This window comes from Ambystoma mexicanum, chromosome 1p, assembly GCF_040938575.1.
Source record: "Ambystoma mexicanum isolate Mex_15411 chromosome 1p, UKY_AmexF1_1, whole genome shotgun sequence".
Classification (NCBI taxonomy): domain Eukaryota; kingdom Metazoa; phylum Chordata; class Amphibia; order Caudata; family Ambystomatidae; genus Ambystoma; species Ambystoma mexicanum.
In genome coordinates this window covers 204,045,102-204,062,000 of record NC_090921.1, presented here as the reverse complement: position 1 = coordinate 204,062,000, position 16,899 = coordinate 204,045,102, and the positions used below count along the sequence as shown (strand labels likewise).

Here is a 16,899-nt window from a genome sequence, read left to right as displayed (position 1 = left end):
AACACCTACATACTAGACCCTATGGCAGTGGTCTTCAAACCTTTTTTAGCCGGCCCCCCCCTAAGCAAAATTTGGGCAGGCCGGCCCCCCTCCCCCAAAAAAATACCAAAATGACAGTATGTACAAATGGCTGTGAACCATTGCACGCCGTCACTGCACCCTACTCCCAGTATAATCCCTGGGCTCCCTCATCTGCTCCCATCACAGTCGCTGGGCTCCCTCATCCCACTCCTACCTAATCCCTGGGCTCTCCCCACCCCATCACAAACACTACGGCCTTCGTGAATTAAGTGCAAACTCTTCTGCTTCCATCCCTATGGTGGAATTAAGAAGCTGCCTGTTAAGACAATTACACATGTTTCAATCGAATTATGTTTAATGAAGCCAGCTGCACACCTTCTCCTCCGTACTTACTCCTCGGGCTAAAGGCTTTATAAAGTCGAATCGTGCAACCTCCTCGCTTAAGAATATGGGCCCCCAGAAATGACACGAAGACATATAGGGGTGCGAAGTGAAGGAAATAAATAGGTTGCCCATCGCTGGAGCAAAGGTCTTATAGAACAGATTGTGGGCTATGAAACCAGGAACCCCCTTATTCTAATTTGCAAACCCACTTGGCCAAATTCTTTTCTTTCATTAAACAAAATGTCTCCCTTGTCTATCCAAGTTGGGTGTGCTCAGAAACAAGCTAAGTGTTGTATAATAAACTGTCGTTTAAGATGACCGTGCCTCCAGGATCTATGCTATTGTCTCATTGAGAAGGCTGGCTGTCCAGTCCCGGCTCCCATACGGATGCAATGTGTGACCTTGGCTTACTGGCTACATCTGATTAGCCTGCAGTCAATTCGCAACCTGCCTTGGGAAGACGAAACTGCGCACGGGGAACACACCTGGAATAGCCACGTGTTCATGCCTCCATGATTGCTTCAGAGCCCAGCCTGTGTCAGTCTACGGCGCTGCTTAATTCTTCGTACATGAACATTAAAGATTACAAGTCTTAAGGAAAGGAAGCAGATCTGTCCCATCCTCCGTTCCCTCGGCCCAGTTTTACAATAAGTGTCTCTTGCTAAAGGATGGTCAACGTCCAGCACAGGTCGATGGACAATATGTCAATAAGAGGACACGTCACGAATCCCCTATATCAGAAATCCTGCCTCTACCTGCTGCTGTACTGTCTGATCCCAGCGTCCATGATGCAACGTGTGGATCCCAGGTGCCGGCTCCACACCCCACCGGTGACCGGGCTCACCAGGCAGGGAGACATCATGTTAGGTGGGATATTTGTAGTCCACGATGACATAGAATTCCAGGAGACCACCTTTACCACGAGGCCTGCACCCACAACCTGCCAAAGGTACAGTAAGGAGCTGTCTCTTTAATCACGTTGAGGTAACGTATAGCGCCTATAGTCTGCATCCAGAGCATTTAGGTGCTTCAATAGTTCATAGAGAAACAGTAAGACTAATACGCTTTGTTCTGTTTGCAATTACCTACATACTCCCTATGAAGGGGTAGATACTGAGGGCTTGCCATATACACACAGAGCTCAGCTGCCCGTGCATTAACGTGCTAAGCTTTCCTACTAAAGCTTTGAGCGCACATATAATACGCGGCAGTCTGCAATAGCCTATAAAGCCCGTTCCTATGTTTCTCATCACAGCCTAGTGTGACATCACTAAGGACCTTTAATTAAAAAAAAATGACATCATTATGCTTTGCAATTAGTTATTAAAAATATTTGGGATTTCGCAATCCCTGCTGCTGGAGTCAGCACAGAGCGGATTCCCAGCTGAGAGTGCATCACTTGATTAAACTCATGACCGCATTTGTAAATGTGCCTTCTATGACACTTTACTGCCATTAACTGATAAGGAACTCTTCATGGTAGTATGATTATTATTTGTGCACTACTGGAGTTTAACACCTGAGAGCAAGAATGAGTATGCTTGCTATTACTTACTTTAGAGCAAAAAATAAAACGATTTTACGGATGCATTTTATTAAACTGCTTACATTATTTTTCAGCACGACATCAGCAGCTGCATATTCGTTTTTTTTTTGTTTAATCCAGACACATTCCAAATAGATGTTATGCATCAGCAACTTGGAGATCTCTTGCATTTCAAGGATCAGGAAGACAGGTATTAAAGGAGATGACCTTGTGTGGCCATGTATTAGAAGGAATAAAATACCCCCCATGGTGCAGACAAAGGATAGTGCAAGTCAACTCAGCGTCCCTTGACCTTATACAGGCCTCAGTCTTGTTCCTCCATTTGGTCACTCATCTCCCCTGTTTCTTGTAGATCAAGTGTTTAGGGAAAAGCAGTTTAGAATCGTACATTGGGATATAAATTAGAGTCTGGCAGAAGCCTTCTCTTGCTGGAAAGTCTTTTTGTATCTTTAATTCACTTTACAAGCTCCCAGGATACTAGGGGTCAAGTCCTAAAAATTAAAGCAGGGGACTCATCAACAAACACAATGGGATGTGACGTCGCCAGAAATTAGCATATCAAGGTGAAATAAGCACATTTCATTTAATTGGCTTTGCATAACCACCCAAATTGAATTGGACGAATGGCATTTGCCTTTCATGAAATAAACACACACACACACAAAACCAAGACAGGATATTTTCTTCTAATAGTGTTTTTGAAAACGTTAAAAGGTGTGCATGGTTTAAACTCCAAGAACCAATACAAATGTTTTCCCTTGGACTTGCAATACCGAAATGGGAAATGTCATCTTTATTTGAAGTTTTTCATCAGGTTATGTAGTGCAGTGGTGAAGTGTCCTGCCTCCAAACTTGAAAGCTGTGATTTGATCCACGAGGTCGGCTTTAATTCATACGTTCAAAGAGGATATCCAATGTTTCTCTTTTAGCTGGGGGGGACTGAGTCCATCCTCTGAATAAAGTGGGTGGACTCCGCCACCCCGCCCCCCGCATGTACCTTCGACTTGATCCCTGCAGGGTACAAGCCGGGGGTGAAGCTTCAGGTTTGTCTGTTCTTCAGTGGCCGCATCAATTAAATATACATTATTTGAATTAATATGTTAATGTTACGAGTTTTCTTGATACATGTGTTCAAACCCCATGCATTAATGTACCTTGATATTAATGCTACTGGGGTAATTACCTGTGGTTTGGGATTGTCTCAGAATCACCCGAGTGCATGGGCAGAGCAGTAGTTATGAGGGGCTGGCACAGCTACGTTGCACAGACCACCTAATTGGAGGATCTACCTCGGCCGCCCGCATCATCAAGGGTCTACGTGAATATGACCACATCGCTCCGGTCCTCATCGACATTCACTTTCTCCCAAAAACGCGCGCAAATCACCTTCAAGTCTTGCTGCATCATCTATAAGGCAGTCGCCTTCAAGTCACCATCTACCTCGCGGAGAAACTCAGCATCTCTGGCGGACGGCGCACCACCAGATACCGGGACAAGTGCAGAATTTAAATACGCTGTTACAAAAGTGAAAAGACCAGAAAACAATGCTTCTCTGCTTACACCCCAAAACTATGGTACCTCCTCTCTGTCAGCATGAGACTCGCCCCCACACTCCTACAATTCAGAAAAGAACCCAAGGCCATCCTCTTCAAGGAGTCTCTCCTCCTCAACACCTAAGCAATCAGATCGCCCCCGTGCCACTTGACTCGCTAGAGGCCATCGCCCTTCTCCTCCCCGCCACCCTGTATGGCTGTACTTCTCCTCTGTGCCCCTCTGTATCCAACCCTCTCGCTGTATATCTGGTTTGTTGTGTCCTCTGAAAAGTGCTCTGTTATGCTTCTGTAATGTTGTACACCTCTGTAAAGCGCTCTGTTATGTATCTGTATTGTTGTATACCTCTGTAAAACACTCTGTTATGTATCTGTATTGTTGAATACCTCTGTAAAGCACTCTGTTATGTATCTGTATTGTTGAATACCTCTGTAAAGCACTCTGTAATGTATCTGTATTGCTGTACACCTCTGTAAAGCGCTCTGTTATGTATCTGTATTGTTGTATCCCTCTGTAAAGCGCTCTGTTATGTATGTTATGTATATGTATTGTTGTATAGCGCTCTGTTATGTATCTGTATTGTTGAATGCCTCTTGAAAGCACTGTTATGCATCTGTATTGTTGTATACCTCTTTAAAGCACTCTGTTATGTATCTGTATTGTTGATACCTCTGAAAAGCGCTCCATTGGTTTTGAAAGCTAGGTCTGTGCTCAGTAAATGCCATAATAATAATAATAATAATAATAATAATAATAATAATAATAATAATAATAATAATAATAATAATAATAATAATAATAATAATAATTCCACAAAGTGAAAGATGTGTGACGTCATTTGAATGGAAGCAGAATTCTGGGTCAGGACTGAGGCGCTTCAGATGACTGCACTTGCATAGAGGAAGACCTTGGCCATTGGTGGTGATAGAGAAATTAAGTGCTTGGTTACAGGTGCAATATGTATAAGTACTTGAATGGCCAGAGATTAAGGTGCACTGAGTATTCTATTGCAGATGATGCAGCTGGAATATCACATGAGGCAGTGAAGGAGTAATGAGGCCCGTGACCCCAGCAATGTTGCTCCCTGCACCGAGGTCACTACAAATGGCAGAATGGCCCTATACTCACTTCTATACTGCCATATGCACTCAAGAGTGTCCCCATTAAGGTGCATCGACACTTTCAAATTTCAAGCAAACTGTTGTTAGCAGATCAAGGAGAAACTTCATTGTGAGTGCCATCTGCAAAAAATAGTGGACCACTGGATTTAAAGGATATATGTATTTATTATCACAAATATTCATTGGGCCGTATTATGAGTTTGCCAGTAACAACGGTACTGGCAAGCTTGCCGGTACCGTTGTTACCGGACCGGCAAACTACGAGGTCTGCTCGCAGGTTCCTTTTCGCCTGCCAAGTCTGACCTGACGGGTGGACCGGCACCCACGAGCAGACCATGTCGGATGCACCGGCACCATTTACGATTGGTGCAGGTGCATCTGGCCTCCCCATTCCCATTGAGTCCAATGGGACTCAAATGGGAATGGGGAGTAAATATTTCCGGGGGCCCTGGGAATGGGCAATTACCGGGTCCGGCGGGGCCGTAATTCCACAATTATTGCCATTCCTGGGCGCCGGAAAAACAATTATACCGGCACAGCTACTGCCGGTCTCATAATGAGGCCCATTGTGTTATTAAAGACGCAGCAGCCATTATATCTAGGAAAACACATCATAAATGCGAGCTCATTGACGTTTTTGCTTGTATGTGCAGGTATTGATTTCCTCGACACCATCTTAGAAACTTCTGTAAAAAGAAATCTATCAGAGACATAACTTAGACCGGAAGACTGAACCCGTGCAATTGAAAATGAGTGGACACATAAGTGAGGAAATGGCTAGATGAAAGTGTTAACTATGAAACACAAAGTTTTATTTGTGGAATGTGGATCTTTTATTTGTAAAAAAAAGTTTGTAACAAACAAAGGGTTATTACCAACACTTCCAAATGATGTTCCTAAACAATAATCTGACTGTTTTTAATGTCCATACATATGTTTCAGATTCGGACTACAAAATTACCAATTTATGCAGGCCATGGTGTTCGCCATTGACGAGATCAACAGTGATGCTTATCTTTTGCCCAACGTCACCGTGGGTTTCTGGATCTATGACTCATGTGACATGATGCGCCGTGCCCTTAAGGGGATTCTTTGGATACTCACCGGGCAGGAGGAGCCTGTTCCAAATTTTAGCTGCCAGCAGAACCTCCCACTCATGGGCATCATGGGTGACGCTGGGTCATCATGCTCTATCGTCATGGCACGCGTCCTGGGTCTATACAGGTTCCCCCAGGTAAGAGTCTAAAACCTTGTGTATTGCTAAAGAAGTATTGAAGTCAAGTGAGTTAGAAAGCCCATCCAACAAATGGGGGAGTGACACATAAGACCCGTTCCTCATTCAATCGACATCTCAGGTCTGATGTGCAAGTATCCTGAGGTTGGGTGGCTATATTTCTGATGGCAGGAGACCTGGCCCATTTTAATTGTATTGTTTACTGCGCTGACCTAGCTCGAGAGGAGCGGGGTGCTGTACAAGGTGTGGGTAGCCAGCATTTGGGCAGGCATCTTTTAACAGTAGCCCAGTAATGTGAGCTGAGGTCTGTGTGTCAGTATGTGCGTCCTTTGGAATTAGACCTTGGTCAGGTGTTTTTGAAATAGACATGTTGTGAGAGATTTGCGAAATTGGAGAATTGTGAAGGCATTCTGAGCCAACACCGTGACTGAGTTCCACAGGGTGGGTGCATGTGTCTCTAACTGAGCAGGTTGTGTTATCAGGGGAACATTACACATTCTAGGCAAACAATGTTTGGAATGTTGGCATCACTTAGAAGGAAGGAAGTGATGCCTTGCATGTATTGGGGACTAACATGGATTACCAAACATAGGGAATTGGGAAAACTCCTAACACAGGCTATCTATCCAGCAGTGTTTGGCTATAGAGACAAGCATTATATTGACAAAGAGGTACAATATGCCACACTGACCACCAGTTAACACTTAACAGTTAAGTTATACAGAACAAAGGATTGCCAAAGACTATTGTCATTCAATAACAATCTATGCGAATCCCTTTTTCTCCCAGTAAACCACTTGAAATGAGGAGCCAGTAAGTGAGAACATCTCTAGATTGCAATGGCCCTCATTACGACCCTGGCGGAAAGTGACTGACCGGACCGCCACAGCGTAAATAGCGTTTCCGCCATTGCACGAAGGAGCAAAGTGCGGCCCATTCCGACCCATCGGGCACGAGCACCACGGCATGGCGGAAGTGCAAAGTCCGCGATGGCGGAAATGACCCCAAAACGGCCCACACCGCCGCCGTACGGCGCCCTAGGTGCAATACCGCCACCCATCACAGCGGACACCGCAGTGTGCGCCTACCGGAAAGTACGGTGACCGGAAATATACGGAAACGGAAGTAAAAACATGGGCCCGGAACGTGAAACATCCCGCCGTACACCTATAAAACCACTAAAACCACACAACCACCAAAAACACTACCCTGAGACACACCCCAACCCGTCATCCACCCTAGCGAAACCAAGAAAAATGGGAAAAGTAGCGAAGAAAGCGTGCGACCGCAAGCGGCAGGTCCACTTCTCCCGTGAGGAACTCACCGTGCTAACAGAGACCCTCCAGGAGAATGCAGCCGTCGTCTTCTCCACGCAAATGACCAGGACGGCACTTGCGAACAAGAAGGCCATATGGGCTCTGGTGGCACAGCGGGTAAGTGCGGTGGGGACCGCACCCCGCAACCCACAGCAATGCAGAAAGCGATGGGACGACCTGCGGATACGCGTCCGCAGCATACTCTCTGCCAACCGCAACATTGCCACAGCCACCGGGGGAGGTCCTGAATCACCCATCAAGTTGACCCCCTGGGAAGAAATCTGTGCCTCCACCATCGGAATGGAGAGCATAGAGGGAGTCGGAGGGATGGAGAAAGGAGTGCAGACATCCGAAGATTCAGGTAGGTGGGCCAGATAAAACAATGCCAAATCCACAAAGTCCAATCATGTGAAGTACCATGTGTCCACATAGTGCAACAGAAACACATGTCCAGGAGAACGTCCACACACATCGGCCTGATAGCGCACGTTAAAACCCACAATAAATACATAATTAATTAAAAACCCCTAAAACACGCACTACACGTGCAGCAGGCACACCCTAACTGCAGGCTGCCAAACAACTGCACCCTCACTCCACACACAAATGAAAGCACCTCCAAGGCCCTGACCCAAATCACCCTCAGGTACCACCCCAATGCATGTGATACAATGCCATTCCAATTCCCACAGACCCATTAATAACCCTCGCCCTCCTTTACTCCACCACAGGGTCTGATCCAAACGACGAGCATCAGGACACCCCTACCAGCACACCTGCAAAGAGGGCCAAGACCAACGGCCAAAGACCCTCCACCTCAGCTGCACGCATCAAGACACGGCAGCAGCACAAATCAGGTGGCAGCACAGAGGAGGGAACATCAACAGGCACCCCAGCAACCAGCATGCCCACACCACCACCACCACAGGTCCCCCCAACGGATGCCACAGAAGGCACTGCCTCTGGTGGCAGCAGCACCATAGGTGACACCCCATTGATGGCAGCATGCTCCGACACAGAAGACGGGGATGTCGAAGTCAGATCCATCCATGACCTGTCCCAATCCCCCTGTCTGTCCCATCCCGTACAACATGAGGATACCACGCAGGGGCACCCACAAGACGACGACTGGCCATCCCCCACAAGCCCTGTGGCAAGGCAACATGAGGTCAACAGCCCCTCTGTGACACCCCCGCAAATGGCCATGGCCCAGCAGAGGCAACAGTCCCTCGACCAGTTAATCGTGCAACAGCAGCAACTGGCCACGCTCCTCAAGGACCATGCCGATGAATGTGGGGGCACTAAGGCAGACATAGAAACATCAACTGAGACACTTAGGGCAGAAATGGAGAGAGGTACAGAGACACTAAGGGCACAAATGGAGAGTAGCACCGAGAGCCTGAGAGTCCAAATGGAGAGAAGCACCGAGAGCCTGAGGGGGGAACTGCATGCGACGTCCAAAGACGTATGTGCCGAACTTGCCGCAGTGCGCCGTGTGCTCACTGAGCTCTCGCAAACCCTTAGGGACATGCATGGACGTGAGCAGGCAGAGACATCATCCGTTGCAAGTTCCGTCCAGGGCAGCCCCCAACGTAGATCTGGGAGGAACCTGCGCTCCACAGGCAGGGGTGCCCCTGATACCCGCAGAGGGGGCTTGCAATAGCGACAGCCCACTGACAATGAGCATCTTTGGACACTGGTGTTCGGGGGGGAGGTAGGAGGGTGGAGGGGGTGTGTTGGGCTCACTTGGGTGGCGGGTCGATAGGGTGTTCAACATGATATCACATATGCCATAAACAGTGCACGATCAACCAATGAGATGTGTGGACATTGATCTTTGTGTACTAGGCCATCATAGGCGTACAGTCCATATTGTGCATGTCCCAGACACACACAGTGCCACGAGTCCCGTGTCCATGTATCAGCCACCAGGCGTGAGTGCTAGAAGCATGCATCAATGAGATGCTGACGAATGTCACGGCCCTCCGGTGCCTCGCAGACTCCTTGAGGTGCTGCCACATCCCCACCCTCATCATGACCATCATCAGGTGCTTGCAGTTCTGCGTTAGGGGGCATGGGCACATTTCTACGTACGCACATGTTGTGGAGCATGACACATGCCATCACCATCTTTGCAACCTTCTCATGGCGGTACAGGAGTGCCCCGCCAGACCTGCTGAGGCAGCGGAAACGAGTCTTCAGTAGGCCGAATGCCTGTTCTATGACTACACGGGTACGTGAGTGGGCATGGTTGTAGTCCTCCTCATGCTGGTCCCGTGGGTTCCGGACTGGTGTGAGGAGCCATCTCTTCAGTGGATACCCAGCATCACCTGTATGTGGACGAGAAACGTATGATGTGGAATGCCATTGCTACGTACGCACACCCCCCCCCTTCCTGCCAGGTCATTGCCGCATCACATACCCCACATCATCATGCATGAAATGAGACTCACCGAGTAGCCAGGATCTGTTCCCTGTGTGTCGCTCCATGTAGCGTGGTATAGTAGAGTTCCTCAAGACCATAGAATCATGGGTTGATCCAGGGAATCTGGCACAACAATGTGTAATGATCCTGTTGGAGTCACACACCATTTGTACATTCAGGGAATGAAATTGTTTACGGTTGCGGTACTGGGCCTCCATGGCATGTGGGACGACCAATTCCACATGGGTGCAGTCGATGGCACCAATGCAACCCGGTATGCCGGCAAGTGCATGGAATCCCACTTTTGTGTTTGTAATTTCCTGCTCCGAGCGTGGTAGAGAGATGTAGTCGTCTGCGTGCTGCAGGAGGGCATCGAGCACTTGCAATAGTGTCCGTGAGAACAGTGGCTGAGAAATGCCATGCAACTGTCCGACTGTGTGCTGGTAGGTGCCTGTGGCCAGGAAGTGGAGTACAGACACCACCTTCAGTAGGGGTGGGATGGCGGTTGGGCTATCTATCATGCTGACAAGGTCAGCCTGTGTCATGTCCACAATGGCGGCTATGGTGTCCCGGTCCAGACGGTAGAGGGTGTGGATCTGCTCATCAGTGAGGTTGAACGGATGTGCTCGGAGGCGTGGGATTGCGGGCTGCCTGCGTGGTGGTAGTGGCTGTGCTGGCGGCCCTTGCTGGCCCTGCCTTGCCCTCCTCCTCCTCCTGCGTCTCCACCGTGCGGCCGGTTGTAGTTGGTGTTCGTCTTCTTCTTGGAGTTGGAGTACTTGCAGTGCTATCAGGTCCCCCAGGGCCAACATCGCGAGTCCTGCCGGTAGCATTTCGGAGTGGGTGTGGTTGTGGGAGGAGACTGGGTGTGCAATTTATGTGTTTTCAGGCTGTATGGCCTCCACCTGTGGTGATTCATTCCACCCGTGCAAACTGCTCTCCCCTTTGGCTGAGCACGTCCCGCACACAACGCTGCAATTCGAGGAATGGCATCTTGCTATTGCAATCATGTATTTGTACCCGATGGCCGTGTAACATTGGTTGATATGTTCATTCTGCTGTGGTCCCATTGTTTCACATACTATCTGTGCAGTCGCGAACAGACTTGTGAAGGGTCAGTGGAACGTAGTACTCGAGTAACGGTGGGCCCTCATGCATCACTGTACCGAGTTGCAATGACGGGCGGGGCGTCCCATTTGTGGGTGAAGGCAGTTGCCATTTTCACACACAGCCGCACTAGATGGATTAATTAGTGATTTCAAACGGCCACAGATGCCTCTTCGACGTGATGTTGCAAATGAGGAATTCGAAGGGCGGCGCTTTCGGTTTTCAGCTAGCGGCGAGGAAATGCCCACAGGTCTGACTGCAAATATAACGTTCTATTGTTCAATGTCCTTGAGACAGGGGCCATGGCGAGGATGCAATGATTGATATGAATGGTTTGGGATGCGCAATAGCGACGTGGGCGATGAGGCCGGACGTTCCCAAATACATGTTACTTCACTACACTGGAATTACGGGCTGGGGCACTGTGGATTTTGCAGGCTGCATAACGCACAGACTCAATGGATATTTCTAATGTTATGTGAGTAAATATTCAGGCGTTTTAATCCCGGGATGAGGGAATGATGAATGGATGCATGGGCAGGTGATTTGATACAGAGTTTGCCATGTACAGGGCTTCTTGGAATCTATCCGCCTCCCCTGCGCTATGTGATGCAGGGCTGCCATAGTGGGACCATCGTCTATCTGGCCTTGTTGAGCCCTCCCTGTCTCGACGCGCCCTCAGACACTTGTGTCCATGCACGTTACCAATCCCATCTGATGGATTCTGTTTTGACAGACGCATGCACAGGTACACTCGTTTGTGATGGTGTTTACACCTCGATATAGATGGTTATGAGTCGCAAGTGGTTTTGGGGTGGTGATGATCCTTTGGAGTGGGCTAGCATGCATATGGCTGTGGATTTAGTGTGATCATTGAAGTGAGTTGTTCGGATGTAGTTCTGATTGCCATTCTGTTCTTTTTCTTTTCTTTTGGTTGACAGGTATCTCCTCCCCTTTTGCCACTGCCATCTGTATGCCACTCCTGCAGATGGCTTTTACTCCCGACACCTGCTGCTTCGTATTAATCAGTGGAGCAGCATTACGATCTTATGGGACGATCGCCAATGGGCCACATGCCCTTACGCAGTACTAGTGGCTCGGAGCAACATTTCGGCCTTTCAGCTGGACTAGTGCCTCCCCATTGGGACGGCCCTGCGGTTCTGTGCGCTTCCATGTTGCCTTTTCGTACGTGAATGTGGCTCTGTGTACCATGATGGAACAGGGCGTCACACAAGTAGTGGCTGGTCATTTCTTGCGGATGCAGCCCACAATGGTGAAATGTGTTTTGGAGTTCATGGCCTAATGGCTGTATGGGCTTGGTGATTTTGTTGTGCATTAAATTTCTATTCTGATTTGGCCCGTGTAGCGTTCTTCTTTGCAAGTGATGTGGCATATTCCTATTTGGGGAGCGATGTATTGGGAGGAGATCTGCATTGGGTTCCAGCTTCGGAGTTTAGTTGCGTGGTACTGTACTGGGTGCGTTTGCCTACGAAGCCCAGTGAGGTCAGGGATGGGGGCTGCCAATATGACTGTTTGAATGTTGTCATGCTCAGGGGCGGGGGATTGGGTTTTGTGTAACAGATGCCGGTCAGCCAGGTGGACTGGTGGAATGATGTGATTTTCGGAATATTGCTGGTCACAGGTGCCTGTGTTTGCGTGCGTTTCGGGGGGGGGGGACTGTGGTCATGTCCATTGGATTGGCTTCTGTATTCGTGCCATCTGTGCCCTGCAGCTCCCATTGGCCCCTCTTGTGTTTCTTTTGTTCGTTGGCATGCATGGGTGACTTGTACATTTCACTGGTTGCATTGTGACTTCATTGCACCTACGGGGAGTTGTACTTTGTGGGCAGGGAGCGGTGTACAGGCACTCAGTGGGGCCGTTTACGGTTGATTCGCGATGCCGTACTTCTCACCATGGCGGAATGTTACATTCCGCCATGCTTGATGGCGTTAGGTACATGTCCGCTAGGGTCGGAATTAGCGTACCCTTGCGCCATGGTGGTATTTACGGTTTGGCATGGCGCGCGCGCGCGTGCTTGGTGCAGTTAGCGTTGGCGTTCACTACGGTGTCGCTAATGGCTTCGTACTTTGCGGTGACGGGTCATAGTCGCACCGAGCGCTATTCGATGGCGGTATTGCATTTCCGCCATCGTTTTCCGAATTCCGCCAGGGTCGTAATGAGGGCCAATGTCTTTAAAATACCACTTCCTAAATTGGAGCCTGCATGGTATTCTTATGCTGGCAAATGGTCAGTTATATTTTCATTGAGTGCCTCCCTAAATTGGAGGGTGTTATTTATTTTCACCTTGTATGGTATATCTTCTTTCAGCAGCACCCAAGCTGGAAGGGGCCAGTCATACTTAATGGCCTGAATGCAGAGAAGCACTGTGCTGTCACACCAGCCCTTTCCTCTATGCCCGTTGACCTTATTGAGTTCGGAGTGAACCTAATGGCTCACAAAAGCCATCTCATCATTATTAATGAAGTGGCTTTTGCCTGTGCATCTCATCTGGGCAGAGAGCTCCATCACAAGGTGTTCGGTGTTGGGAACAGGACAATGCCATACGATGTGGGTTCAAAACCCTGGTCATGCCATTTCAGCCCTTCATCTTCCCCAAGTCGTTAAAGTGAGTACCACTAGTGGCTTATAATGGTGAAACTGAATATGACAGCGCTTAGAAACGGGAAGAATCTGGTAGGAGCTTAATATAGGGGTACAGAAGTCAACAGATGAATGTCCAGGCTTTGGTAATGTGACTAGCATTGCATTTCCTGTTCCCTTGAACTGATGAAATTCAAAGCAGTTGCTGTATTATGAAGAGGACTTTGGGAGTGTGGGCAAAGGTCCCAAAACTCATCTTCTACACTATCAAAGTGGTCGAAACAAAACATTCGTTTGGAAGATGGAAGGGAAAACAATAGAAATTGTCCATTCATACACTTATCTGGGTATTCATGTGTTCATTTGTCAGAAACCTTTATTGTACAAAACATAGAGCGTAGGTTTAGGGTTATCTCGAATTTTGTAAGATACAAAAGTGGATCTTCAATTGTAAGTTTGCTGTAGTTATATAACACATGTCTTATTCCATGCCTAACATACGGCCTGGAGGTTTTTACGATTGTGGAAAACAATGGCAAAAGAAGTTAGAGGGTAGACTGGGGCGTTGAGCCTGGGGCCTTCCGAGAAATGCGCCAGATGAAGGTATAATTGTGAATTGGGTTTACCATCACTTACTACCTTAATGAAAATACAGATGGGTATTCATTATCTACAAATTTGGGGCAAACTAGAAGATAAGGACTTGCTCTGTTCTGACTCTGGCAGTTATTTTATAAATAATGGCACAAATGAAACGTTACAAGAATGGAATAATGATGTTAGTATGTTTTGTGACGAGATTGATTTTAAGGGGGATAAGGAAACATCGTTATCGGTGATGGAAACTAAAATTAAAAAACTAGCTGGTATTTGGGACCGGGATAATAATCTGCAAAATTGGGCACTATGAGGAAATATGACAATTATGTAAAGCAAAGATTCCCAGTCAATACTTTGGGGGTAATTCATGGAATTAAGCGCAGAAGTGGCGCATATGGCTGGTGCAAAGATCATGCGTGTGGCAGCATGCGCCAGCTGCATGCGCCAAAACCCATTTTGGCGCACAGCGTATTCATGGATTTATACATCCATAACCAGCCGTGGCGCAGAGAGGCGCAACAACCCTGCAACAGTGCCAGTTACGCCCCATCTCCGCCCCGTGCGCCTAACACATCGCACAAATCCCCTACATGGCGCAAAGGCCAGGAGACCAGTATACAGCCCCCCAATCATGAAAACATGCTAAAAATGCCACACAGCCCTCATGCGCCAGCAAAATCACATGTAAAAGTCCCTGCGCACCCCTCGGAATACGCGTACCCCGCTCGCGCCAGCATAATCACGTGTAAAAGTCCCTGTGCACCCCCCTGTGATGTTGATGGCCCAGAGCCATCATCGCTCCCACCCTGAGCCTGCTGCTGCCGTGCATGTGTCCTGCCTGTTGATGCCTGCATGTCCTCCTCTTTCTGGGGTCCAGTTGGTGTGGTGCTGGACCTCTGACTCCCGACTGTGGCAGGGATGTGTCCTCCACCAGCCAGGCAGCTCAGGGACAGCTACATAGGGTGCCCAGGTGATACTTGGGCAGGAAGATGGCACAGAGGATGACTGGCGCATAGGGGGTTCAGTTGAGGAGGGGGTCGCTAGAAGATCCAGCACACGGAGGAGCCCAGCTGGTGACCTGTCCTAGTAGGCCGACGTGGTCAAAGAGGTATTCGAAATGACATGCATTGTCCAGATGAGAACCCTGCACGTCATCCCGAATACCAATTTGACGCAATGCCACCCCAGCTAGGACAGGCTCAATCCAGTCACGGATTGCCACGTCCGCATGGAGAGGAAGGCCAGCTGTTGTTTGCGCATCCCCTCCCTGAAAACGGGTCTGGATGAAGGCATCCCTGCTGGTGCGGGATGATGCAGTCACAGGATCGGGGACAGGATTACACACAGGCACCTCCACGGCGGCCTGTGCTGCCTCCTGTCCCTGCCCCTGGACTGCACCACTAGCACCAATGGAATCCCCCCTCCAGGCCCCGTGCGTGGGCCTTCCACGGCCTCCTCCTCAACCAAATCCACCACCAATCTTGATGACTCTGTGCCATCTTCCTCCATAGGCCCCTGTGTGGGCTCAGCTGCCCCTACTGCTGCCGAGGAGTCCACCTCCAACCTCCGCCTCTTACACCTTCCCTCGGCAGCTGTGGCCATGGACACGGCACCAGACTCCTCACTTCAGGAAGAGATGACTACGTGGGAGGAGAGCTGGGCCTTGCGTCTCCGGGCTGGTGGTGGGATCCTTGCCGCTGTGCTCCACAGCACTGTCTCCGCCCTTTTCATCAGTCGACTCTGCAGACAGGGAGAGACAGAACACAGGCATCAGGGCACTGTACAATGGTCAGATACACACATGACAGTTGCACATGAGTGGCAGTGTCAAACTTCACAGATGGCATCACACTCCCCAACACTCATATCATTTGAACCCACACACATGCACAAATTAACAGGAATCGTACAGCAAGCAGCAGCATCCATACACACACAACAGCATGAACATCTGAAGGTTGGCATGACATCACAAGCAACATGGGGAGTGCCGAACACATGCACACACGGCAATAGACAGACATTCATCCGTACATATCCACCCCCTGTCACATTGCAATCATCGGCAACTATGTCACATCTGCCAATTGGGTTCCTACATATCTGTGTCACATGCATCCATGGCGTATCACAGTCGCACACATGTCAAACACACACACTCACATGTATGCCGTGCACGTACATGAAGGTGGAACCAGCATCCATGTGTCACACCCCAACCATGCCATGGTACATACACAGAAATGCTAACATGTGTGCATTTCCACATGCAGTTTTGCATCGTGCTTTGGAACACATACACCATTGATGTGCATGACACATGACAGGACTCACATGCAGCATGGTCATATCCATGCACATACACATCCATACATGGTGCTTTTCAGACATATGTCCAAACTGCACTCTTCTGACACACCTCAACATGCACTGCGTCCAATAAGTATGCATGGACACTTACCTCTCGACTCTGGACTGGTCTGCCTCTCGAGGACCTGGCGGTGAAGTGTTGGCTTAATGTGTTCCAGGACCCTCATGTCATCGGTGGTAAGGTGGATCCGGCGCCTCACTGCACCCGCTGCTTCCAAGAGGCTCCGGGCCTTCTTGAGGGTCCTGGACCTGAAGTCCTCCCAGCGCTTACGGACATGTGGTAGGTGGCGGGTTGCCAACCCCTATACGTTGATGGCAACCACGATGTCCTTCCACAGTCCATCCTTGTCGGCGCGTCTTCTTCTGTAGAGGGCATCATAATGCACCAGGACTTGCTCCACCAGGATGCCAACTTCTCCTGCAGTGAAGCTGGCAGCCCTCTGCCTCTCTTGTTGGGGGTTGCCAGTGGTCTCCGATGGTGTTTCCCCCGACATGGCATCCCCGAAGCAGGTGTGTGTGGGCAACTGAGTCCTGGTGCTGGGCTGTGGAGCGATGGAACTGCAGTTGGGAGTCTTCTGTTCCAGCAGGGGTGGTCACAGCAACTGGACCCCTACAGATGGCTGACG

At 49.1% G+C, this 16,899-nt stretch overlaps 1 protein-coding gene across 1 annotated transcript in view; it reads left to right on the top strand.

The window, feature by feature from the left end:
- LOC138469226 (extracellular calcium-sensing receptor-like) overlaps positions 1-16,899 on the top strand; it is a 189,859-nt gene that overhangs the window by 47,490 nt on the left and 125,470 nt on the right. Inside the window, exon 2 of the mRNA XM_069609027.1 lies at positions 5,566-5,857. Coding sequence (XP_069465128.1) covers positions 5,566-5,857 — 292 coding nt within the window. The remainder of the gene's footprint in view (positions 1-5,565; positions 5,858-16,899) is intronic.